Here is a 27,703-nt window from a genome sequence, read left to right on the forward strand (position 1 = left end):
CAAGCCAATACAAAGAAACATTTTTCTAATATAAATAGACTGAGTTATCTTTTGAGACTGTTTTCTTAAAATGTGTCTTATGAATTTGCTTACTTCCTCAAGTCTCTTTTACAACTGTATTATGATAGTCTGAGTTCTAAAATTTGTTTTATAAACAGTAAATGTAATGCTTTTCTTTAGTTAAGCAGGTATGAACTTGCAGAGTATGCAGACAAGGTGGCACACGCCTATTTTTAATAGTCTTGAAAATATCATCTTACAATAAGGGTGACTCATCTAGAAATGTAGTTAAGATCAGGCTAATACAAAACATCCTAAAAAATTTCCATTAGGACTACTGCCCTCAGGGTAGGTATCTTTGAACTCTAGTTCCAACATGTAAACTTTAAATGGTGCTTCTCAATAGAAGTTTGTAACTTAGAGTTTGACTTGCTCTCCTCCTCTTTCTTTTCTTAAGGGCCCTTCTTCTGCAATTACTTTTTCAGAAGAGCGTGCACTTGCAGATTGGATATTTTGCCCTCACATTTAGCTAAATAAGTATGTGCTGATGTTGATAAAATTAGCAAGTGCCAAGAAAAATATTGCAATGCCCTCAAATTTTTTATGATTGTTGGGAGCTATATACTATGTTTTGTGTTATAAAAAGTCATGTGAGTTCTTCATATAAATAATACAAAAATTGACATAAGACTTGTTTATCAAAGGACAGAGACCTTACTCGAGGTAGCCTGCATTTTCATGGGCACGCTAATTAACCAGTGGCTGTTCTCTGCTGTGAGGCAAAGAAATAGACTGGCAGGTGGGGAGGTACTCCTCAGATAACAACCCTCTTCCTTTTCTTCTACCACAAAATCTTCCTCTCTTTCTTCTATACTAACATCGGTAGGGCCAGTGTCACATTTGGCTTTTGGTGTTTTTGGCTACAGAGAAATGTGGAATTGGTAAACAAAAAAAATTGTTAGATATTTTTAGTTAACCTATATCATACAAATAAGAATTTCAACTCATTCTGTTGAGCATGAATGAACTAAACGCTTGGCGGTACTTATTTCATTTTTCTTGTGTTTACAGTGGTAGAAACATCTCTGTTATACTAAAAATGCCTGAATTTTCAGACCAGACAAGCTATTGCTGTATAGAAAGTGAAAAAGAAATTCCGATAAACTAATTTCCTATTTTGAATTCACTGCAAACTTCAAAAGTATTTTGATGAATAGGATGTGCTTCCAAAACAGTAGGAATTATAATGACAGACCAGAATGGCATGGTATGAACATGTTTACAAAAACAAGTATATGTGTACACATATATGTGCAATTAAGAGAAAAAATAATGTCCGTAGGCTAAAATCTGTTTGCTATTCAGGTGCATTTTTATTCTTATGGTATTAATTCCCCAGGATATGATATTTATGATCTTTAGTCGAGCAAAATATTATTTTAATTGCTGCTTGTTTGTGGCATGCATTTCAGGGTGAATTTTTAAGTCATTCATTAAGTACACTTTAATACATTATCTAACTAAGGTAGTTCCATAAACATGCACACATTTTAATTTATAATTTTTGGTGAGATCCTAGGATAAAGACTATAACAGATGTTACTGAATAATAATGTGATCTAAAGCTTTCAGGATATCAAAGAAGCACACAGAAAAATTAAAAAATAAATTTTCTGCTGGAGAGAGGAGGTGGTTTGATGGAATAAATTCTGAAATCCTGTATCAAATTTATCTTCACTGAGGAAAATTCCTACCCCTTTCCTGATAGAGAACTTTAATGTTTAACCTAACAGAATTTGGTAGTGTAAAGTTTTAACTGTTTTTGATTTATATGAAATATATGCTCTGAGTGGATGTTAAATGTGATGCAGTATGGGGAGGAGGGTGTTACTCCATAATCAGGTACAGCTGTGAAGAAGCCAATAGTAAATGGGAGACGTGTATTGGGATGAGGAGATTTCCAGGGAAATATTAAGTTTAAAGTAAGCAGAGGAAGAGGAAGCCAAAGAAGGATACAGGTTTTGATAGACAACATAATAGCAAGAGAAGCAAAAAAAAAAAAAAAAAAAAAAAAAGGTTGGGAAGGTGTGTCATGAAAGTAGAGAAGAAAACAGAATAGTGGTGCATGGGAGAAGGACAAGAGGTAACAGGCAAAAACTGAACCAAAGGACGTTCTGCCTCAGGAAGGACTTTCACCGTGAGAACAGTCAGGCAGTGAACAGGTTGCCTGGAGAGGTCTCTGTCCTCAAAGGTTCTCAAGGACCGGGGGGTAGGGCACTGAGTGACCAGGCCTGATCTCATGGGTGATCCTGCTTTGGTCAGGAGTTTGGACTAGAGATCTCCTGAGGTCTCTTCCAGACTGGATTATCCAGCAATCTGATGAAAAATTGTTAGCTGAGCATTAAAATTCTTTATGACATGGCCCTGATGTGGCTTTCCAGAATAACCGTTCCGTTCACCCAGGCAAACTTCTTGAAAGCCAGGAGTGAAGTGCTGCGTGCGGTCAGCAGGACCCGTGCGAGGCCTGCGCCGGCGCTGCCTGGGTTCGTGGGGCCAGCGTGTTGGCACCGAGTGAACAGAGCTCCAGCGGCTCGCCGGCGCTGGGACACGGGCAGTCTTGGGGAGCGGGGCTCCACGCAGCCTGCCTTCCCACAGTACGGCAAACCTGCAGACTGCTAAATTAACATACAGATGGTTTTGGTCACTTGACACGGTTGGGATTGAAATTTAAGACTCAATTTCCATTTAAACTAGAACAGAACCGTTGCTTTGCTATGATGATTTCGTAAACTGTGATTTCCCAGACTTCATTTTTCTTGATCATTTAAAAGCATGCAGCATCTTATCAATGTGTGTATTATCGTTACATTATTTTTTCATACTTTATTTGTAGACTTTCCCCCCGCTGCATTATATTCCTCCTTCCTCCAGATTACAAATACATTTTTTCACAATTCATTCAATTTTGCTTTCTTCTTCATTAAATTGAACCTGCAAATCTTGGTTGCTTTTTTGGTAGTCATCTCTCCTTTCTCACTTACATTGCCGGAAGTTAGAGGTCTGAGGGGGCCGGGGAGAGGAGTGAGATGGGCTTTATGGCTGCAGTCTTTGAGCAGCAGCCTCTTGTGAGGTTACTTTTGACACTTGCAGTTGATAACTGACGACTTTTTAAAAAGAACTGTCAGAGCCTAAATTATGGTGCCGCCTTGGCTTCCACAGCCTTCTTCCACATGTGGATTTTTGTAACAGCTCCAATCTGACCTTCTTCATTAAGTTACTTGGTTCAATAGAATCGGAGTTCTTGAAATCTGATATGCCAGTCTGGTTTATTATGTACATCTATCTTGTATCTGCATTCCACGTACAGTACTAAATTCAAGGGACTCTTGCTCTTATTTCAATCTCCCCACCAGTTTCTTTCTGCTGATAAGAAATTAATTCAATATGGTTTCCCATTGACCCATATTTTAGACTGTAAAGTTCTTCTGTATAAGTAGAAGCCAACTTTGGCGCATGCTCAGTATATTTTTTTGCCCAGTGTATCTATGGGAAGATAATTTCTCCCACAGTCATGGTATCCTATGATTTCCAGTCCTATGAGAAGTGGCCATGCATTTTTTTAATTCTCACTTTCATCTGGTTGTGATGGTTTATAAACAGATGTTTATTGTTCCCTCTCTTTCTCCCTGCCCCGACACCCACTCACCCACCCCCCGCCGCATTCTTGCTAACTTAATACAAAGTCAGTTGCTACCACTATTTTTGTTGTCATGTTACAAATAATGGATTTCATAAATGCCCATAATTCATAAAATCATTGTAATTATATTTTGGGATACTCAGTGGTTGATTCACTTGTCCTGCTTACAAATAATTGTTTAAAACTTGTAACTCACTTTCCAATAATGTCAACTCTGCAGCAGCTTTAAAATTAATTTTCAGGTCTGTATGTCTATTTTTGTAAAGAAGTCTTTGAGTTTACAATAGAAAGTGAGATGTTTACTTAAGTAACGCATCTGATTGAACTTATTGTGTGGTATGTAATTATAAAAAAACCTTTCCACATGCAACAAATATGTATCTTTATACTCAGACTTGTTTGAAGAGAAGTTAGGCCATATTTTTATAATTCCTTTTATGTCTTTCACTACTAATTTATCTTGTGGTGGTTTGGTATATTTCTGTCCCTGAAGTTTCATTGAAGTCTGCTTTAAACATAATTAGACTTTACCTTTATGAAATTTCTAGCTGCTTATGGAGTGGCAACCCCAAAGACATTAGAAATGTTATGTTTTTGTCTGCATATTAATTCAGCATCTCAAAGATAAAATCCTGAATTAGAAGTGAGAATTCCAGACTTGAATTATTTTGATTTGTTTGCTTAAAGAAAGGAAAATGTTCACTCAATCTTGAAACTAGTCAATAACAAAAGAAAATACTAATTTTCTGAAATATTTGCTTTATGGAGCAGATCAGGCAATAGCCTGAAACTATTTGTTCTCAGTATCAAGAAAATATTATATTTTTTCCCATCAGTAAAAGATCTAAGAGACTGCCCATGCTAAGATCTTTGTCACTGACTCTGCAACTTTTTTGATACTGAGATGAACAGTTATATCTGCTATCTCCCTGAAACGTATTTTCAATACGTTTGGGTTTTTTTAGCTATGTACTATATATTGTTGGGAAGTGGATTTATGCTATCTCCTGGGGTTTTTCTGCTTTTCTCAATATTGCTGACACTGCATTTAGTGATTTGTTGAAGTGGTAAGTGGTATGAGGTTTTCAAAAAGTTGTTTTCTTGGTTGTCATCTAGCGTCAGTAATGTGTACCTAAACAAATACTTTTTCATAGAAGTCCCTTATTTAAATGGGCTCTGGTGACAGTGTGATTATGTGATGTTTTAATGTACAAAATCATATAAAATATAATATGAACTTTATATTTGAGATGTATGTTACATAAATTATGTAGTTATATTAACTGTGCCTTGAAATAAGTTGTCTCAAAATTAAATTTACAGCTGTTGAAAAGGTTCTGTCAAGATACAGCAGTATATGGATGGAAGGTAATGTTTAGCAGATTAGTAATTTTGATTGATTTACCTTTGCATGAAATACTAAGGGTTTTTTCTTGATCACAGACAACCTATCACAACAAGTTTGTGTTATTACTGATGCGAATGAAGCTGTTGCACAAGTAGGTTTTCGCCTTCATGAATCTCTGAAAAACCAATTAAAAGTAAGTACAACTGTGTCTGTAAACTGTACAATTAATTTAATGTTTCTGGTTTTTGCAACTCATAAGAAATGGTCTAAATAATGTGAATACGGAAACAGAGACCTCCTGGGTCACTATAGTATTTATTACAAGGGATTAACACCAGGTGTGGAAGTTACCCAGAAGGAAGCATCTTCAGCCCAGCTATGCTGTGGAGGGGGATCTTACTGATCCTCTTAAAATGTATATATTAGATTAGAGGAGAAATTGGATCCAGACAACAGAGAGGCCATTTTCTTTAGATTTTATAAATTCACTAAGCTCAAATTGTAACAAATATGTTACAGAGGAAATGCTTTTGTTACTTTGAAGTCTGAATTAAATTCTGAACCCACTAAAGAGTAGGATGTATTCCTGCAGAACTGTGAATGCAAAGTCAAATTAATCAGCCTTTTTGCAGAGAGACAGGGGACATTTCACTCAGTGGATGTTCATTGAAGCCTTTGCTGTAGGATATTGATGGCATTTTCTACTGGCATTTAACTATCTTTTCGTTTTTCATTATTTCTACTAATAGAACTATCAAGTTGTCATTTTTCCCAAAGGTGGTTAACATTTGGTAATTGCTTAAATCTTGACTGGTCTTGGGGTGTTTCTTAATTATATCTTATGTGATGGTATCACATCTTTCTATTACCCATAGAAACAGAAAGGGAATAGCTGTTCAAAAATACAGATTTCCTGATTTGCACAATGTTGCTTTTGCAATGGTTTTATTCATGTCTGCTGTTGTTCTGCAGTGTGCGCTTTGTTAAGAGTAGGATGTTCTTCTGTAGCAAACTGTATTGCTATTTTATATCTAGAAATGCCACTTGACATTGTACTTACAGGTTTTATTTGGAAACAATTGCATTTAATATGGAAAATCATGCTTTTTTAAAAGTCTACATTTAAAAGTGGAAAACATTAGTAGAGCTGAATAAGATCTTTTCTTGTCTGAATAGCTGTATAATGGAGCAGAACTATGTTTCCATTTCACTGATACCAGATCTGTTACTGTTTTTCCTTTTCTTTCCATTTAAACTATTCTACGGTTACTAGGAAGATGTAGCAACCTCAAATCAGACTGCCAGCAAAACTGGTTAAAATTTTCAACATGTTTCCAAATTTTCATTTCAAAACCAGTTTATTGTTGGGTTGGTCCAGCACATGAACCCATGGTGCATTTGAATAAAACACACATAAAATGGGCACAAACAACATAATGAGGGCATAAAATGAAGGGATTCCTACTAATATGGGACTGAATTTTTTTTATGGTTCTATTAAATCAGTTTATTTAGTTGATAATTTCTTCTCTTTTTTTTTGATCCATGTTGTCTTTCCTCATAATGAAGTTGATTGTTGAATTTCTTTTCAACAGTTTCTAAAAATTCCTGCAGTGATACCTACCAAACGACTTCGCCAAGATCCCTGTCTTCTTGTGTCCCTTTAAACATCCTTAGTAATTAATTTCATGAACCCTTACACTGAATATCTTCGAAAACTAATATTTATGTATTGTGTGTCTTGTTTTTAAATGGTATAATCTTTTAAGACTTAATTTTTAAGCTTACCAATATACAGAACTTCTAGTTTGAAACACCTTAGACAGAATATATCCACTGGCCTATGATTTCTCAAGTGAAGCACAATAACCTTGTGAGAGAGAGATTTGGCTCTGTACAATGTGATAATTGCTGTACCACACTGAAAGCTGGGCCTTGCTAATTGGATGATAATTGATCCAAGACAGACACTAACTGGGAATCATTCAGTAGCCTACATACTTCAAATTTAAACTAACTGAAATTTAAACTGGCCGTGGTCAATATTTTAACGTTTTAGATAGTTTTGACACTCTAGTTCTTAGTACCAGCCATATTTATTTTTAGGATATTTGTTAACTTCTAGATGCATCCTTAAAGAAAAATTAAAAATAAATTGTTAGTGGGGTTTCCATGAGAGACTCCAAAAACAGGGGAAAAAAGATGTAAAAATTGAAATGATGAGATAAAGAAATGAAAATAAAAGCTTTTCTAAAAAAAAAAAATAAAATAAGGCAGCAGTTACTGCTTGCAAAGTACTTTAAGAGTAAGTATTTTAATCAGTGTTACTGTAAACCATATAACTAATACGTGAATGCTTTACAGAAGATATCTTAGTGTGGAAGACATAAATTGAGTCTTTCCTTATGTTTGTTATTTAGCCCTTTTTTTTTTTAAACAAGCAAACCTAAATGGGGGACTGAAGGTGTTTTCTTCTGTGACTGGAAATTACGTACTCCTGCTTATTCAGTGACAAAGTGCTCCTGTCACATGAAATGTAATCAATTGGATGAAGCTGGGGGTTTTTTTGTGACTGGATAAATATCCACAAGCAGTATATCAAAATATTTAGTTAGTTTTAATTAGTAAATGAACTAGTGTTTCACTAGTAGAAATGCACTAATTTCTTAAACATCGCTTTGTCCGCTTGCTGAATTGTTATTAATTGTGATTTAAAATTCAGATATAATTCAACTAACTTTTACAGATTCCCAATGTCCTGATACTATTTTTCAATTTTATGGAAAGCTTCAGGACAGGGCATCTGATAAGCAGAAAAACATTAAAGAAAACATTATTATTCCTATCTTCATGTTCATGAAAACTTACAATCTCTGCTTCTTTATACTACCTGCATAGCAATTGCTATAATGACCAGAAGTGATTAAGCAAATCCTTTTTTTTTTTTTTTTTTTTTTTTTTTTTTTTCTATTTAAACACTGAGACATTATGCAATGAACACATTTTACTGAGGTGGTGGGTTTCGGTAATTTTTGCTCTCTCAAATAGCCAATAACATTGATTAATATTAATTTTAATTAAAAAAAACCCCAAACTTTGGCATAGGATACTAACATGCCAGATAGAATTAAAATTAATTTTAATTAATTGATGCTGTATTGAAGGTTCTAATTAGGCAGCTGTGTGTACTTTTCCAAGCGAGAAATCTGATTTAATTTTTGCTGTAAAACAAAGACTCAGTTAACTGCTTTATCAAATTGTTCAATTTAAATCAAAACTCTGATATACTATTAATTTTTAAACGTTCAGGAATACTTAAGCATCATGTATCGTAATATTTTAAGGAAAAAGAAAACAAATAGGCCTTGTCCCCTGAGTCATGTTCAATTTACCTTCTGAAAAGACTGTGGCATGCATTATGCTCCTGTTCATCTAAGTATATGCGAGGTTGTAAAGGTACTGGGGATTTCTGACTTTACTTCTGCAGTTCAAGTCAGGAGAGTTTTGTGTATTTGCAATACCTGGAGTATTACATTTTTAGAGTATATTAAGTAATTCTTGCCTTTTGTGGTTTTATTGGTTTATTAAATGTTAAGTATTTGGGGTTGTTTGAACAAATTTTCAGTCCAAATTGTTTCTAAAATCTTTAGTGCATAAGTATCAACTTTTGGGTTTCAAACCACCTTCCTTTGCAAAAAGTTAGCTCCCCAGGTATTACAAAAATAAACAAATACAGCTTTAGATAACAGTGCAAAGCATTTTTAAATGTTGTATTTGGTACTTCTGTTGGATGGTGGATTACGTGACATTTTGAGGGAACACAGCGGTGTGTTCCTTCTGTTGTTGGCTGCTATATATAATATGTCTTCTGGGCAGCTTATTTGAGCAATGGAACAGTGAGGTTTGCTAGTTTAATAGAAGCAACATGAAGATTTTTTTTGCCTTATTTTCAAGTTTTTTTAGTTGGCTTCAAAGTGTTAACATCTTTTAGGGGATTAATTCCCCTTTTACTACCTGGTTTGCTGTTTTACTTAAAGCAATCCTGAAGCTGATAGTGCAGTAGAAGCTAGTTTTTATTTTAATTAGGATAAGATAATTTCTTAGCTGGTGTTTTAGTTAAAGGTTGCAAAATAAGTATGTCTGTGATTAAGGTAGTATTTTGAAGTATTCACTAAGGAAATTATTTTCAGGAGAAATTCTAAATGAGTCTTGTCATATGTAGAGTCCTAGAATACCTGTGTACTCTTTCATATGTTCTTCTTCAATTATTTTATTTTTAGTTGTATGAAGACAAAATGTATATGTATTTGAATATTACAGAGATTTTCTCAGAATTAGAGGTCTAAAATCATTAGATCATCTTGATCCTATGAACAGTGGTTTCATCTCTGGCAACAGCTGAACACCCTACTGCAGGCAGCAGCAGTAGTAGTGTCTGCTGCTGCCAGGGCTGTGTCTGGCATGGCTCCCCTACCAGTGTGCTTCAGCAAAAACTTGCAGAAAACTCTGCAGAGTGTTGTGACTCCATGCTTCACTGTTGAGCCACCTAGAAATCTGAGCAATTTTTAATTCTCATAGTGGAAATAGTAATTGCCTGTTTTAAATTGTTTGAATGAACAAACTCTGCCATAACGGTGGAAACTTTAGCACGTTGTTGAGGCTGAAGTAAAATTTGTGACAGTGATTTTTTTTTTTTTTCTAATCAGGTTGAAGCTATATCAGTATCTCTAAGCAAAAATGATAGCCATCTACAGAACATCTTTTCAGGACAGTGCTACAATTTTGTTTGTGTAAATGTAAGTAGTAAGGATGCATGCTTTTTAGTTTTGCACTTAAACTTATTAGTAACAGTCAATAATAATTAGATATTTGAATAATACGTTGTTTATTATTTCTGTGCTCTTGGTATATCCTTTCTGATGTGCGCCAGACTAGACCTTTGAGATACTGGCCCATCCTTTCTCTCCTGGTTCTGCACTTCCATCAGTGTGGTGTTAAATAAGCCATGAATTCTTGAATAAGAAGGATACAACTGAAAGTAGTTTAAAATTTCCTGTCATAGATAATGTATTGAAGTGAAATGTCTCGAGAAGAGGTATGTCATACATGTCATCATCTAACTAACTGTGCATTGCTGCTGTGGTCTAAATCAGCATTTTCTATCTTGGGCACATTTATGCCGTACAATCTGTATTTGGGTCCCTGTATGGGAACAGGAAGGTTTTAGATGGACCCACATCTAAGACCAATCAAGACCCTTAAGCTTGTTATATGTATACGTCTTAAGGATAATATTATTAATTTCATATTCTTTTTCAAACAGCTATAAACTTACCAGTTTACAACTATATTAAAACCAAATAACCAAGGAAACAAAAAAACCCCAAACCAAAAAAGTGTTGTATCTTTTTTTGATAAATATCAGAACTTTGAATTCCATTTTTATGAAATCAGTGTTTGATGTTTTCAGTAATTCTAAGCACTTCTTTTCTTTTAGGATAAAAAGTATGCCATTCAAGAAACTCAGCAACTAGTGGATATGTTGGAAAAATCAAATATTCCTCTCTTATATCCAGTTGTCCTTATTTTGGTAGGTAACTCCTGTAAGTTACCGTAGAAAGCATCTAATGAAATATTTTTAAATGTCAGAGTAGGTTTAAGCTGCTGCTAGCTCTGAATAAAATTGCAAATTTGAACTGTAAATTGGACTGTAAAGAGCCTCATTTGCACTTCAGAAAATGTACTGCATGCTCTCAGGAAATAAACCAAGACTAGCAAATGACAATTTATTATGTTTCTGTGAAAGACTCATTGTGGCTAGTCATACTGAACTGTTAACTCCTGCTTTGCTTTTGTGCTCCATCTCTGCTGGGGATGCTGTGAATGTTGCACTCTGCTTGAGTGCTCAGCTGAAACAGAATTAAGTGGCTTATTTTTTTTCTGTTCTCTGTGGTTTATTCAAAGTTTTAAAATTGTTGTTGCTTTTCTTTTCTGGTCCAAGGATTAAAAAATAACTTTGAAGTACTTTGCAATAGAAGTTCAATACATACTTTACTTATTGAGATGATGTTAAGACTGAAAAAAACCTAATCTGGTATGTGGCAGAAGTTTTAAAGTGTATTTTTTGGCTGAAATTCTCATTATTTTAATATTGCTGCCAGAATAATTTAACAGTTCATGTGGATGACAGCTGAAGGTGTGCATGACTTTTATTTTACTCACTGTTAAAAAGGAGAAAATACAAGAAGATTTGAAAGTCTATGCAGAGTAACCAGATCCAGTTAATTCTGTCATTATGTTTTCTGGCTTAATAGGTAGGGATGAGAAGTGGTGGGTGGAATGAGTGTCATTAATGCCATATGTCATGCGGAATGTGCCTCTGGACTACATTTATTATGCTCTGCAGCAATAACACAAGATAATATGTTGTGACTTTAAAATATAGTTCCATATTTGAGGCTCTTGAAAAAAGAATAAATAGTTATTTTATATGGGGCCAGAATAGTTTCTGAAGTGCAGAGTCTAGTGATCTGGAGGGAAAACTGAGCGTTTACTTGTCAATTTTATACTTACATTTCAGATTAAGTGATGAAATTGCATTATGATCCAACAAATAAATGAGTTATCATGAAACTTGATTACTTTTACAAAGGAAGAAAGTTATATCCTCACCTATAGAGTGTTGTTGTCTTGGGAGTGAATCTATGAACATCAATATTTAGCACTTTAGACTTTTTTTCTTGACCCTGTTTCTGAGGAAGTTCAGAGTAGAGCTTTAATTGTACTGAATTTTCAAAGGTAAATTATTTCTGCCTTTGATAATCAAAGCAATGACATGCCTCCAATTTTGTTGCCTTACAAGGCTACTGGATGTGCAGAATGCTCCTTTCTGAACTGAGAATATTTTTATTAGTCCTTTACCAAGAATATAAACAACACCATCCCCACCCCCCTACCTCCCATTTCTGTCTGTATTACATCTGGGGATTGTGCAGATAAAGTTGGAATTAATCGAGTAGGCAATACCATGGTGTTAAAAGCATGTTTATTTTGTGCCTGATTCATAGCTAATCTCTACTCTGGACTTTGAATTAAGTGCTTTTTAGTGTCACACGAGGAATGTGAGCGCTGTATTTTAGTAATTGTACCTGTGCATTTTCTGGACCTAGTATTCCTGAGAAATAGGTATGAAGCAAATAATGCTTACACAAGCTCACCATGAAACTCAGGTTTGCCCCTAAGATACTAGATCTTGAAGTCATTGTAGAATCCAGCACCATTTTTAATAAAAGTGTACTTGCTTGAGTGGCTTGCAGTGTGCACAAATTATTTAGTTGGACACCTTTTAAAATAGCCTCAGGAGAAAACGATACATTTAATCTCTTTACCATGCTCCAGATCCATGAGTTGTTCCTGACAACTACCTGAAATTTCCCAAAACCAGACAGTGAGAGAGAAGTCTCATAACTAGGTGGAAGCAGTTGCTAATATTTAAAACACAGATACACATATATTTGTTAAAATTATCATTAAAAAAATAAAGTACTTTAACTGTAAAAAGGCATTTTATGCTACACTTTTGAATTTTATGGAGGTATCACACTATCTTTTAGAAATACAAGAAGGAACAAATGGGAAGACTGGAAGGTATGTTTTAAATGACTGAAGAATTAGCTAAACAAATCATTGCCTCATATTAATCGCTGGGAACTATTTAAGTCATTTAAACTTCTGATCCCTAAAACTCATTACAGATGGTATGGCTGGGGGACAGAAACTTCCTTCAGCAGTCTTTAATTAAATTCAATGTTGAGTGTCCTCTTCACTAAGGCTTATGAGTGGGAGACTCCTCGGCTTTATTCTTCGCTGTATACTTTGTTTAACATAAAACCTGAATGCATTGTTAGTGAAAAGCCTTTTAAGACGCTTTCTTTTGATGTTAAAGGGCCCATTAGTATTTCTCAGGCAGATGTGACAGAATTTTAAGCAATATGGTGACATTTAAATGCAGAGGTTTCAGGTGCTAGCTTATTATACTTTTCTACTCAAAAGTAAAACTGTTCCTGGTAGTGAAGAATTGAAAGGATAAATGTGGAGAGCAGCTAACTGCTTCCATTCTAACCTCATAATCAGGAACAGTCTAATGTAGACTTTTTGCGTAATTGGAAAGTTCTTGTCTATTCTTTGATTTCAGGACACACAGCTTTTTTGTAACAATCTGATAATTAAAAGAATCAGTTTTATTTTTCCTTCCAATATTCAGCTGCTTTAGTTGTAAAAGTGACAGGTGTTGTTATTGTGCCATATTGTCTGTTTAACCAGCCTGGGGAGAATTGTCCCAGTAAAAGGATGAGCTTGCACTGGACGTGATGACTTCTGTCCATATTTCCACATATAAATTGCCTCAGATTTCAAAGTCTGTCCTTTATCCTGATGCCTGACTGGAGTTTTTTGTGGCATTTGTAAGCTGAAGCAGCAATTGGAGTACTGTATCCAGACATAGAAAAAGGAAGATTAACGTTACAGGAGAAATAGGAAGCAGAGAGGTGAACTTCATGCAATTATTTGTTTGCATCAAACCAGTATCCTTTCCAAATTTGCTATAACGAGGAGAATCATATTCCTAAACTGACATTACTTTTCTGAGTAATACATGTTCATGTTTGTAGATGCTGTGAATGGATATGATTTTTGTTTTGTTGTTATTACTTAGGGTTAGAAAGAAATGAATGCTAGTACTTCACCTCTGTAGTTACCATTATTTGCATTTCGTACAAAAGTAAGTTTGAGAAAAATCTCTTTTTAAAGCTGTGGAACAGGTTAATGGTAAGTAGGTGTTAGGTTGTGTTCTCTCAAAATAATAGGTTTTAAAATTTCTTGTAAATAGCTGTAAATGAGCAGTGCTTAGCCTTGTTTTGGGTAAAAATAACAAAATAAGGAGTGTCTGAAAATTAATCTCTGCCTGTGTAATAGCAGACAATAGCTTTGCTCCTGGTGAGTATGCACTTAGACAGTAAACAGCTTTTTAAAAAGTGTTGCAAGGGAAAATAAGTAACAACCTGTTATCGGTCAGGGTAAATTGAACGTAAAGTACAAAGGGAATTTGAAATAATTTTCCCAGGCACAGATCTCTGGGGCTACCTCTATACTCCCGCCTCTCTGTAGTACTTACAGATAAGTTTTATGTCGATGGAATGATTCAACCAGAAAAATATTTTCTCTTTCTTTTAAGGGAGGGGCATTTCTGCTATTGATAGATGCTGATCCTTCATATGTACAGATCAGCATCCTTAATTTTGATTTCTGCATTTGAGAGAAACTTGGTAAATTGATTAAACTGTGGAACACATAAGCCTTGGGAAAGGGTTGAGCTAGTTGACACCTCCCTGGAGATCAGTTTCGGGTCCTAGAGATGAGACCCACCATCTTTGTGCAGCATCCCTGCTTTTCCAGCCTTTCCCTGCCCAAGAGGTCAGGACAGTCATATCTCTACCTTCTTTTGAAGTAGTTTCTTCTTCTTAAACTTGAAGTGTTGTCTTGAAATTAATCCAGTTTAGGCAACTAATTTGCTATACTGAAAAGGTAGTGAATTCCAAGTAAATCTTTAAAGAATGCATTTCCATTTTGATAACTTGTAAGATGCTTAAGTAAACCACCTGCCTTTCTCTAGTATCCTAATAGTAAATAAATAAATAAATCTGTGAATATTAGATTACAGCTTAGAAAATAATGTTGTTGTTTTTCTGATTTTAATTAATTAGTTTTACTGTACAGTTAGAACAATGTGCTCTGGTGAGTTTTGGTGTATTGGTTTCACTGTGCTTTGAAAAGAATAACTTTCACGTCACTAAATATTTAAGTAGTGCAATTCAATAGTAATAGAAGCTAAGAAAAATCTTTGTTAGCCTGTATTTGTATGTGTGCTTAACACATAAAAATGAGATACTAAAACCTCAAAACTGGTGGTCTAAAATAGCATGCTATGGAAAAAGTGGATTATTTTTTTTTCCTTGTTTGTTCCTTTGCAGGTGCACTTGGATATTTCAGAAAATATTTCTTTCAGCATTGGGATGGAAGAACTAACTAGGATCAAGAAATTTGCAAGGGAAATGAAAAAGAAAAATATTTTGGTTTATGGTCTCCTTATCCAAGATAAGGTATGTAATTCTTTTTCTATGTGCAAATTATCTTCTTTTTGTGATTTATATGATTAATGATAGAATCTTCATTTAAAACAAAATCAAAGGGGAATAAATATGACATGAAAAAGATTTTTTTAAAGAAGATTCTTGCCTGTTCTTGTTCAAAATTCAGAAAGCTCTGTGGTTATAGGCAAAAATGTAAGCATTTTGATTAGAGAGGAATAAATTGTAAACATTTTATAGAAGCATGTGAAAATGTCAGGGCCTTTTTCTTTTTGCTTTTCTGCTTTGCAGCTTGCTTTTTGCAGCATTAAAAAAGTAAAAAATAGTAGAAGTACTTTTGCTCAGGTTTTGCAGAATTTTACGTTTCTCATCAAAACAGTGTTTGGTATTCAGGTGACAGAAAGGGCATGGTATATAGGTGTTGAAACAGTGTCCATGTCTGCAGTAGCAGCAAATTGCCTCAGCTGGAGGCAAAAAGGGTTAGTACTCCAGCATCCTTTGTACTTACAAAAGCTTTTTAAAATAAACCATTTTGGCTAGGAATCGTGTTCTGCCAACCAGAAAAGCAGGCTGCCTTGCCTCCAGTACAGATTATAGTCTTTGCAGCTTCTTAACGTAGTCAAGAGTTAAAGGAAGAAGTAAGTTATATGACATTCATTTGTCTCTTGTTTGTACAACATACAAGTAGGGTGTACAACTATTTCCAGTCTCCTTTCTGGTAATATCAAAGCTCATTTTTTCCAAGGTGAATTCTGGCTTCCTTTGGTAAAAATAATTTGAAAACTGTTGGAACATACAGACACCTTATCATGGCAAAAAGTAACATTGCAAATATTGTTTTAATGTAAACTGCTGTTTCTTTCCTTTTAAACTGCATAGGGTGTAGATAAGATTTTATTTCCAAAATGATCAAATATACGTATGTGGATAACAAGTTAGCAAAGCTGACTGGAACAAAGGAAAAACTTACAAACTTCAAGTGGATTTTTATGACCATGGCACCAAAATATTTTATTAATAACTGGCATCTGTAAAGAAAACTGAAAAAGAATGCTGCCTCCATTTTTTGAAAATAAAAAGCTAAAACAATTATGTAAGATCACTGCAAACAGAGTTGTCATTTATTAGTGTGGAAAAAATATTATATAGATTAAAACACTTTGCAAAGTAAGTAAACTACCTCTAGCTATCTTGCTTTAAAATGGCTTTAAAACATGTCCTGCTTACAAAGACAGGTTATGCAGATCATGTGTGTATATGGGATACATGTATCAAATTTTCTTTTGGCTGCAGATCTACAAAGGACATAATTGTTTCTAGGTGAAAGACATATGGAAAAACTTGTCATATGAAAGTAGAAATGACATAACCCAAACTTTATTGCTGGTCTGCAGGAGAGTGAGAGTGGGGCACTGTCAACAAAATCAATTTGTTAAGTGAAAAGAAGTCTCTAAAACAGTTTTTTTTTTTTTTTTTGTTTGAAATTCCAAAGCATGATTTGAGAGTTACCAAGTTTTTTTACTTTTTAGTACGACCCATTAGCTAATAGGTGAATCCATAGGTGAATTCCATGCTTGAAGATAGAAAGGTGAATATTATACAGGCATGATGGGGGGGTCCAGAGGAAGTGGAAACACAAAATGCACCTGCTGCTGTAATGCAGGATACTCAGCCTGTTGTTGCAATAACTTCTGTCTGTATTTGCTTTTCAGAAGTCCCTGAAAGCTATGGTTTATTTCAGGAAAAGTGATGACAGATTACTTCACAGAGCTTCCCTCTAGCTGACAGGTTTATATCACCACTACCAGACATGCACGGTTGATATACACACTTTTACTAATTCAAAAACAGGAATAAAATGTAAGGGACAATGAATTTATTGAGGCATATGACCGTGGTAAAACTGAGGTGAAATTATTTTAGTTTAGAAGGGTTGTGTGACTAAATAGGTGTGATGATATCTTAATATAAAAGAATATGGGTGCACTTTCTAAGATTCTGCATTAGAAAAGTAAATTTGTTGAGATAAATATTTTTTGAGATCAAAATTGATTTTTATGTTTTGGAAATTAAGTGGAATGCTTTTTGAATCTAGGAGTACATTTTTGACAGTATTGGAGAAGACGTGAAGCCCCAAGAAAAAGTTTAAGTCTTCATTTTCATTTCTTAAATGCAGTGTTTATTTGGTATTTAGAAAAAGATATCAAGTGCTTCTATGAATATTTGATACTCAAAGAAGCAAATCAGGAAAATTAAAGGAAAATGTGCTTTATAAATGACCTGCTTTATACCTTCCATTTGCTCAAAATGAGTGCATGTTCATAGCTTGTACACAAATAGTTCTTCTCTGATAAATGTCACGCATGGAATACCAAATTACTGATATTGATACGAAGATTGGATCTGCTTCATAACAGGTCTAGTTTGCATCCTGAGTTTATTGTTGATTTAAATTTCACTGATGAAAATATTTTTAAAGACAGTTCTTTTCTAAAACAGTTCCTCAGTGTTAGAAATATTTTACATATTCAGAACACAGAGGGGGAAAGCGTATTCAGTAAATTCCAGAGTCTGAACTTGTGGAGTTAGCTTTTGAATGTTTTTCAGAGAACTTGAAGGAAATAGCTGATAAACAAAGAGAATTGAAAATAAGGAGAAGAATCCAGTTTTTATGGAAGATATAACCATCATGTGCTGATGACAATGTTAGTTAAATTCCAACTGTTTTGATTTAATGAGTACTTTACCTTGAAAATAGTAATGACTGATATGGCATGATTATATATCAGAATAAGATTTTTTTAAAAAAGAGTAGTTAGTCTAGTAGGGTGTAATGCAAAAGAATCAATTCTGAATATTAGGAGGAAAAGCTATAAAAAGAACCCAAGTTATTCTTAAATAAACAGTTACTTAAAAGGGGTGTTAAGAATTGCTAAGAAACCAAAGAATACAAAAGGTAATGTCAAGACATTGCATCCACGTAGAGCTGGAAATATGTTAATCTTAAAAGCATTGGTTTATGTCATTCAGTCCACAAGATTTGGGAGGGAACTTCAGCTACATGTGGCAGTTATTGATCTGTGTTCTGAACAATGGAATAATACTGAACTTGGGCCTTGTTCTCACAAACACATGCATTATTACCTTTAAACGTACCCTAGCTAGTTAATGGTTTTATACCTAAATATGACAGTAATGTTTTTTTTTAAAATCAACTATTTTCTCTATTTACTGCTGTTCTCCCTTTTAAAATAATAATGTCTTATGACTGAACTACAAAAAATAGTCAACACTTATAAAGAAAAATACAAGCAGCATTTTCTAATATGGGAGTGCAAATTCAGAAGCTTGTAAAGGACTCAGTAATAAGATCTTGGTCTAGATCTATTATTCAATAATAACTTTGTTAATTTTCACAGGCAATAAAAATTATCATTTTCCAATTATCCAAAATAAAGCATGCATGGGTGGACATAGGAAGCCACAGAAATCTTTAAAATATGAAAATAATACTAATACATCTTTGGTAAAGAATTATATTAATTTTAAATATTCCTACTTCAGAGAGACACTGACAGAATGTTGGGTCAGAACAGCAAATATGTGCTGAGGCTTGCCTGGGGTAAGGTGGCCCCGAATACTTTTGCCTCTGAAACCACCATTTAATTAAGATAAAGGAACTGTTCACTGACAGCCAGAAAAGTTGCAGTCCATACACTAAAAAGAGACAAATGACACAATAGAATAATTGTTGTGAAGCTCCCTAAAACTAAATGAAACGAAACTGTGGGTGATTTCTTATGCAAGCATACTGGACCTTTATTGTAGTCTTTAAGACTTTCTGAGGGCAAGAGGCCCATCTACAGTGTGCTTGATGACTCAGGAAATATTTGCAGTGCTAAATATGTTTTCTGTCTGACTTGGTAAACCAAAAAGGTAAACATTTGTAGTTTCCTTTTTGTCAAAGATCCCTTAAAAATAGTATTATATGCAGACGTTAAGGCAGTGGTTCTAAAAACAGAGATCGCAATCCCAAAGGGGATCATCCAAGTGGCAAAGCTGAAGGTGGTTTGGCAACCAGTAGTGAGATATAATGAGCCTGAAGAGCGAATGAAGTAAAATCACCAACTAAAAGTCGGATAACTTGTTGCAGACAAATGAACCGTGCCCTACATGACCCCTGCATGCTTCTTAATTTGTTTAATAATCAGTGTAGAATTGGTCAGATGATTGCAATCTGACTAGAATGATTGGGTTGCTGCTGGGAGACCTCTTTCTTCTCAAGATGACACTTTTTTTATTTCAGCTGCAATGACATAATGGGTTACAATGAACCTGGAAATCTACTCACAGAAGTCCTTAGGGCCAAGTAATTACTGTTTAGTATTTTCAAGAGCCAGAAACTGAACTTTTAAGTAGCATGAGTCAGAGTGAACTTGCTTGCACAGTGTGGGACACTGAATCTAGTTTAAAACTTCACACACGAGTAACTTCATAGAAATCAGCGTCTCTAAGTTTGTTAATGCAAAGACCTAGTAGGTCATTCACCAAAAACCCCAGAGATTGGTATTTATGGAGGCTGGACACTACTTTATCTTTAATTATTACTGTCTGTGATCAGTCATGACTGCATATTTTTCAGTAGGTAGAACTAACTTCATGAAAAAGGTTTACGAACACTGACTTTAAAATAAAACTACAAGTAACTCTTAATGAAAAGTTCAGTGAATAAAGGCAGAACCGGAGGCTCGATTCACTTGATGAGAAATTGAACATAAAACTATCCTTTTCCCTTGAGAAATGGCTGAAACAAAAATAGTAAGATCGCTTATAAAGGTCAATATTCTGAAAGGGCCATATCACCTTTTAATGCCCCCAGAAGATGGTAGTGGAATTTACAGTATCAAATGTTTATAGGTGGTGTTTTGCATACATCAGTTTTCAGATCTTCAGTATTTAGCTTATCTTCATCTTTGAATTTTGCAATTGGGTGATTATTTAAAGCAGATTTGTTTGCTTTGGTGAAAAAGACTATATTTTCATGGAGAAAAAAAATCATTGTGCTCCATCAGTATTTTTACACACGAACAATTAGAGATAAATTTCTTGCCCACCTTGATAATTTTGGCTTTGATTTTGAAGTCTCCAACAGCTCATCATTTATTCATACATTTTACTGTGTGAATATGTGAAAATCTTAACAGGGTTTGTTCAAAAAGTTTATGATCAAAAACATTGGTCCATCTGGTTGATTTTATCATCAGACTTTTTTGTCTGTCACACTTGCTCATGTGAAAGCACATTTACAGGAACTTTTAAAAATAGCACAGTTTTTAAATATAGATTTAGTGATACTGTTTGTAACAACTGCCTGTTACTGCAATGTATTTCTCTAATTGTTACAAGTTATTCTCACAAATTTTGGAGACTTCTCTTAAGATTTCTGTCACTGAAATATTTATATTACTTAACTACAAAAAATCAATTCTAAATTTAACGTTTGAAAGAAAGCTGAGTAGTTCCAAAGAAATACTACTATGTGTGAATATTTTTTTCTGCTATGTAATATATCCAAAAATAATAAACCAGCTAGGTGCCTTTTCATTTTGAACTGAAAACTGTTTGATCAAACCAGCCTTCTGCATCTGTTTGTACCATTCAGAGCATGTCAAGAAATAAAAAAAGGTCATTACCTGTTGGTTAATAAAATGTTGGTTAAACTTTCGGCTTTAAGTCAGGAAAGGGCGTAAACATTTGATTGTTAAATTTTTTAACACAGAACAAGGAAATCTCACTTTTGCCTTGAAATGCTCTGGTGCATACCATTGTGGGGAGCACAGCTCTTTGCCTGTGCTGCTGCTGATTTTAGTAGGTATCTTGAAGCCTGATACTGGATCGTATTGATCCACAAATTGTGATTGTTACTCTTTATTCTTTTTAAGGTTTTGGTATTTCTACCTGGAATGCATGCTTATGTGGTCTTGCATTGGCTTGCCCATTTTCTCCCTGTGTCTTTTTCTCTCTGTTTTCACTCTCCCTTGCATTTCCTTGTTTTCCCTCAAGTTTCGTCATCTCCTAGCCAGTACAGGTAATAAAGTAGTGGATTTATTGCAACTGTGCAGCTTTACTAAAGGCACTCAGATGAATTATTTCCAAAAACTACCTTCACAGTGTAGTACCAAATTCCCAGTCTGAGGAAGATAAGCTTTTAAGAAAAATAATCCGTAACCTTTTGGGTTTTCATTAACTGTATAGGTTTTTATCAGAAAAAGGTCAGAAAATTGCTCAATTTGTCTCTGCTATTAGAGCTTGTAGGAGTTTAACAAGCTGCACAGAAAATGATGACATTAATGTTTTATGCCTTTTACACATGACCTTTTCAGACTTATTTCAGCTATTAAACTTATAATTGGATAAATCAGAGTTCTCCCATCACCTTGTCAGCTAAAATGATTAAGGCAAGTAGACTTACCTTAGAAGTCATGTCTTTGTAAAACAGTCTTTAATCTTCCTTGCTTTTATAGCCCAGTTCAGCCATTCTGGCAATGTTAGTCAATAAATGTTGCCAGTTAGTTCTTAGTGAACATTTTAATTGTATAAAATATATTCCTTTAAAATAGCTGAATAGTAAGGAGGGGAGTTTTGGGGAACAGGTAGATTAAAGGTGAAATGCCAAGCTCTCTAGAGGAAAGGAAAATATGTAATATACAATATAGCAACTTAGAAAAGTGTGTACATATTAATTATGCTAGATACTTTAATGTGATAAGAAATAAACATTGAATTGGAACCATCTGCAAAAACAAATACTAGGAACAGCAAATCTGAGTTTCATCTTCAAATCTGTTAGGATGAGTTATTCTGACTTTTTGTCTGTCTTATGAAAGCTTTGATGTTGACCTGCTATCTCTTGGTGGAAACATATAAACATTTAAGATGAAAGGATTTTGACACAAAATTTTGTTTGCAAACAAACCACTTTTAACTTCTTTTTTCCATTGATTGCTTGCCTACAAGAAGCTGGTGAAGACCATTGTATCTGTTTATGGACAGTTGCAATTCCAAATTTAGTGCTGCAATTCTCAACTTAAAGCAATGCTTTGTACTCTTTTACTCTCTAAGCTGGGCATCAAAAATTAGTCTTCTCACTTTGCATCCATGCTGTCCCCCCTAGGCATCATTTAGCAGGTGACCAGAATATTCATCTATAGTAGAGAGTACATCTGGTTTTCCCAGCTTAGTTCTGAATACATAAAACAATAAAAAGAAGCTTACTAGAATTGTTATGTGTGTTTAAGAGGCATTTTGAAAGTGTTACCAGCTTGCTGTTGCATTAGTTTCCTTATAATCTTTTGTATTTTCGATGCATTTTTTTAGTGAAAAATATGGGTGAAATTTTTCAGATAACTTTTTCCAGTTGCAATGCAAAGTTTAGTTTTATAGCTGAAGTATTAAATAACTCTGAAAATAAGAGTTTATAGAGTCAATGCTAGCTTGGCTGCTAATACAAATATTGGTCAGTATTTTACTGTAGAGTCATCTTCTCTGGAAGATGTGTTCTCTGTTGCCTTGTAGGTTTTGTATTTAATCATATGGCAAAGATATGTAACATTTCTGTAGAATTTAGGGTTTCTACAGGCAAAGATCAGTAATTTCTGCTCCATTAATTTATTTGTATCTAATGATACAGAGATCAGTTATGCGGTTTTTTGTTTTTGTTTGGTTTTTTTTTTTTTACCATGCCCCTCAACCATATAACTTCCTCAGTTTGTAGCACATTTTCATTACTGTATTTGACCAGGGATATGTATAAAGTTCTTCAGACATTTAAACACAAGAAGAGATTCCTCATTAAGGTGTACATTGTTAGTAACTGAAACTATTCCGTGGCTTTTGCTGCAGTCCTCAAGGTATAGTAGCTCCTAAAATTTGTGCAACAGAGGCAGTGGCCGTCAGATCTATATTGGGAATATTAATTTCCATTTTAAACCTCCTCTGCTATTTACAAGTGGGAATCAAGTAATCTAGCCCCAGGCTGACTTTGGGGAATTTCTTTACAAGGGTTGGAAGCAGTGCTTGAGGTTTTTGTACAGAGCTGAGATACTAAGCCCCAAATCTTATTTGTTGCTTATATCAGATTGTTCACATGAAAGTCATCAGTTATGGAACATACCCAATGCTGAAGTATATAAAAATAACGTGATATTACACTGTACGGCAAAAGCCCTATAATGTCAAGAATGAAAAATGCCTTTTACTCCCCAGCCTGTGTACAGCCTTCAGGTCCCATGAACTTTTAAAAATTATGTGGGGAATATTAGTAATAAAACATAACAGACATTTTGGATTGAAAATACAAGAAAATTAATTATTTTTGTAGTTTATTTAAAATAAAGTTTTCTTGGCAGAACTGATAGAAACAATAGGAAATTATAAACCTGCTACTCTAGATCTTTCCCACCATGTATTTTCTGTTGTCTTCAAATGAGCCTGCTTTGCTTTTTGATTCTGGGTTTTAAGAAATGTGAATTAATCCAGTCCCGTGTTTTTTCTTGAGCTGTTTCTTGATTGCAAAGGGAGTTTTCTTTGAATAAAAGATGATGCATCCTTACATAGATTAAGTAACAGCTTTCCTTTTGACATGTTATTATTTCTGCAACTAGTTTAGAGTGCTTCTTTTAATACAACTAACAGCACATATAACCTTTGTTACATCCAAAAATGCAGATAAAAATTGCTACAGTTATAGCATTAAGAAAACAGAGAACTGGAAGAGTGTGTCTGACACTGACTTGAGTCCCCTGCTTGCTAGTCTTGCATTCTTTTCATTAACCAGTCAAGTGCTCTTCCAGAATTATTAGATTTTTCTGCATCCCTCATTCTTAGTGGAAAACCAGTTGTGTTTTATCTCTTTCTGCATTCACAGTGCATTCATATCCTCAGAATTATTTTTCTGGAAAAAGGAATTCAAGCTCTTCCATCCTCCCTTTGTGTGATATCCTATCCTAGTAGCTCCTTCGTGCACTTAAACGTTTTTGAGATTTGTAGAACTATGTCACTTACCTATCTCATCTGCAAGCACCTGTCCTGATAGATCCCAGGTTTGGGTTTCTTTGTTAGGGTGGGCTTTAATAGGCTACAATGGATTAACATCAAAGATGGACATAACAGATCAGATCTTAAGTTTATCTAGGCAGTTATCTTGTGTCCAACAGTAGCTGTAAGGAAATGCCATGGGGAGAATCAGATCAGGGAAAGCATATATGACACCCCTGATTCTCTCCCTGTGTTCAGTTATTATCTTCAGTATTTCCTGAGCCAGAGCTGTTTTCTATGGAAGTTGTTAGCCTTAACAGGTTTCTGTTCCATGCTCTTGTCTAGTCCTTTGAGGTCCATGTGAACTTTTAGCATCCACTGTCCCCCCTTCACAAACAGCTGTGTAGACTTGAAAACAAAGAAAGAGAGATGGTTTTTCATGAAATAGTGTCCTAATCACAAGGTCTTGCTTCAGAGTAATAACGGTCTGCTGAGATCCCATCATTTAAAATGTGAAATACACCCGCATTATTTTACATTAATTTATCATTTTATTGCCTAGTTACTCAGTTTATAATGCTCTTTCTGCATTTCATTTCAGTCAGCCCTATCCTAATGAACTTTGTATCATAAGCAAACTCCTGTTATTGCTTACCTATTTGTCCGGTTTGTTTATGAACGTGTTGAACAACGTAGATCATAGCTGTAACAGATCCCACCTGAACTACGCAGGTTCTGTTCTGAGAACTGACCCTTTACTCCTACCCTCTCCGCTCTGTCTTTTGAGCAAGTATTTATCCATGTCAGGACTTCTGTCTTATGACACCTTAGTTTTCTTAAAAACCTTTGGCAAGGAATTTTATTGAAAAAGGCTTGTTGAAAGTCTTGGAAATCCTAGTAAATTCCATCAACTGTCACCCACTCCTTTGAAAAAAATACAGTAAAATTGCCAAGTGAAGCTTCAGACAAAAGTCATGTTGACTACTGTCATCTTTAACTTGCTGTCTACTATTACTGTGCAATATTTCATTTTTTTGTTAAATTGCCTGCTACCGGCTTCAGCTCTCTGTTCTGTAGTTCTCTGGAACTTTCCAGATTTTTCTTGTTTTAAATTGGCAGTTACTAACTACCCAGTTGTGCCTACTAAAGCAATTTTTAAACTAGGGAAACTAGGGATTGCACACCACCATTAGGAACTGGGCTTCAGAACTGTTGGGTGAATGCCATATAGTCCTGAGGATTTGTTACATTCCTCTCTAATTTTTTCCATACTTCTTCTACAGTAACTGGGATTTTACAGGTAAGGAGGGGATCCAGCATGTGAATTTCCCCACACCAATTCAAAGAATTAATTTAGTTCCCCTGCAATAGCTGAGTCTTCCCCGATTGATCATCAGTTGGCCCTACAGTCTCTCTGGCAGACTTCCTGCTTCTGCTCCGCATGAGGAAAGATTTATTGGTTTTGATGCTTTTTGCTAGTTGTTCCTCAAAATCTTTTTTTTGTTTGTTTGTTTGTCTTACTGTGTTTTTATATTTACTGTACCAAAATTATGAATACGTTTTTTCTATCTAGGAATGCCGCCGTATTTTTGAAGGATGCCTTCTTGTTCTTGCAATCTCCCTTATCCTGTGATTTAGGTGTACCTTCTGCCCCACCTTGAGCCTTCCCCCCAGACTCCCCAGGCAGCATCCCATTGGCTTTGTGCTTTCTGTATGGTCACCCTTAGGAGTTTCTGTACTTCCTGTGAGGACTGAATTCTCTTAGCTGCTTGTTTACCTTCTTTTCAACAAGTTCCCTTATTTTTTTGTTACATAGTTTTCCTTTCTGTCCCTGTGTCATTTTGTATTCAGTATATGTAATCCAGGCTCTTTTCCTTGGCTTTGATCCATTCTGTGATGGATTGGTATCCTAAATTCAAAATATAATACAAAACATTGTTCCTTCTTGTATTGGTTCAATTTCGTTTCTGTCTTTTCCCCACCCCCTCATCTGCAATTTGTTCTGTTTTCTCCCTCAGTCTGCAATTTTGCCCTCCTCTTTCTTGGATTTTGATCCTGGATCTCTCAGAGTCCAGGATCTGGACTTTGCTTGTAGGTCTAGCTGCACTACCTGCTTCTTCTTGCAATATTTCTTATATTTTGGCCTGTTTCTTTTCAGTTTACTGGAAAAGAAAACCAATCCTTCAGTTCTGTTTCTCTTCTGCTACCTTTTATCTTTTTCTGCTTTGTTTTTATTGTCCTGTGCTTCTGTGGATCTTCTTGCTTCTGTTGTGGCCCATCGTCCTGGATTTGTTACTCGGCAGATGTTTGCAAATTCTGTCTTGTCTGGACAGGCTTTTTTCTTCTTTCTTCAGCTGCAACCTCATGTTGTAGCTGAATTTTCCCTTCTGAGATTTCTAGCACAATGTATTTCATGCATACAGACTATCTTTCAGCTTCAGTGTTGTATCTTTTTGCTATGTATTGTTTTCATCTCCGGTATATCTCTGTCTTTATAGAGAAATGAGGAGAGAACATTCTCATGCAAGCTCCCCAGATGTCTGTGAACGGCTCCAAGCATGCTCTCGCACCCTTGTCAGCCATAGTTTTTCGTGTAACCATTTGCCTCGTGTTATCCAGTTACTGCATTCAAAGGTGCAAATATGCCCTTGCTCCTTCAGCCTTGCTTACCCATATCTGCACCAAGCAGCTCACAGGTCTTGCTACAAGCAGCATCTAATCCAACCAACTACCAAGCAGGAGACAAACAAACAAATTTGCTTACAGCCAATAAATACATGTTGTTTCTCTTCACCAAGGATGAGGGCAGAACAATCTCTGAATGCATTCTGCTGCTTGCTTCTGGTTGCTGAGAGCTATTTACTTTTCAATGCTTAAAGATAACGGGAGCAAATCTTGTGGCAACTTCATCTCCCTAATGTTAAGTCTCTAAATATTTCTGCTGGCTTTCATCTAAATATGTTTTGGAACATCTAGGTATGAAGACATGCTCGTATCTCAAGACCATGAGATGCACAACATTTGAAGTTAGATTAAATTCTGCTGTGAAAACTCTCTTAAGACATGGGAATGCATGAATTTCAGTTTAATAGGTAGAATGAGGTATATTTATATTTTATAAAAAAAAAAATACTGGCATTCAGAGAAAGACACGTAGATCACAGGGAAACTCCACGGGCAGTGATCTTCATCTGAATTTTGTTGTGAAGTATTTTCTATTGTATGCTTGGATTAAAAAAAGGTGGAAACTGTCATCATTATTCACAGTCTGAATTAATTATGTTTGATTTTAAAAATTTCTTTGAGCTGTTGTTTTCCTAAACCAATTTTTATTCATATTCCTAAATAATATTTAAACTATATTCCAAGCCTTACAGTGTAATTTCCCACCAGCTCAGAAAAGCCATACTTTCTTTTAAGAGGTAGAACCTATTACTTTACAATGTGCTTAAATAAATCTGCTTGATTTATAAC

At 35.0% G+C, this 27,703-nt stretch overlaps 1 protein-coding gene across 3 annotated transcripts in view; it reads left to right on the forward strand.

The window, feature by feature from the left end:
* CRPPA (CDP-L-ribitol pyrophosphorylase A) overlaps positions 1-27,703 on the forward strand; it is a 125,508-nt gene that overhangs the window by 60,301 nt on the left and 37,504 nt on the right. For all 3 annotated transcript variants that reach the window (XM_040592564.1, XM_040592562.1, XM_040592563.1), the window contains 4 exons: positions 5,144-5,241; positions 9,755-9,844; positions 10,546-10,638; positions 15,077-15,205. In XM_040592564.1, coding sequence (XP_040448498.1) covers positions 5,144-5,241; positions 9,755-9,844; positions 10,546-10,638; positions 15,077-15,205 — 410 coding nt within the window. The remainder of the gene's footprint in view (positions 1-5,143; positions 5,242-9,754; positions 9,845-10,545; positions 10,639-15,076; positions 15,206-27,703) is intronic.

This window comes from Falco naumanni, chromosome 4 (genome assembly GCF_017639655.2).
Source record: "Falco naumanni isolate bFalNau1 chromosome 4, bFalNau1.pat, whole genome shotgun sequence".
Lineage (NCBI taxonomy): Eukaryota > Metazoa > Chordata > Aves > Falconiformes > Falconidae > Falco > Falco naumanni.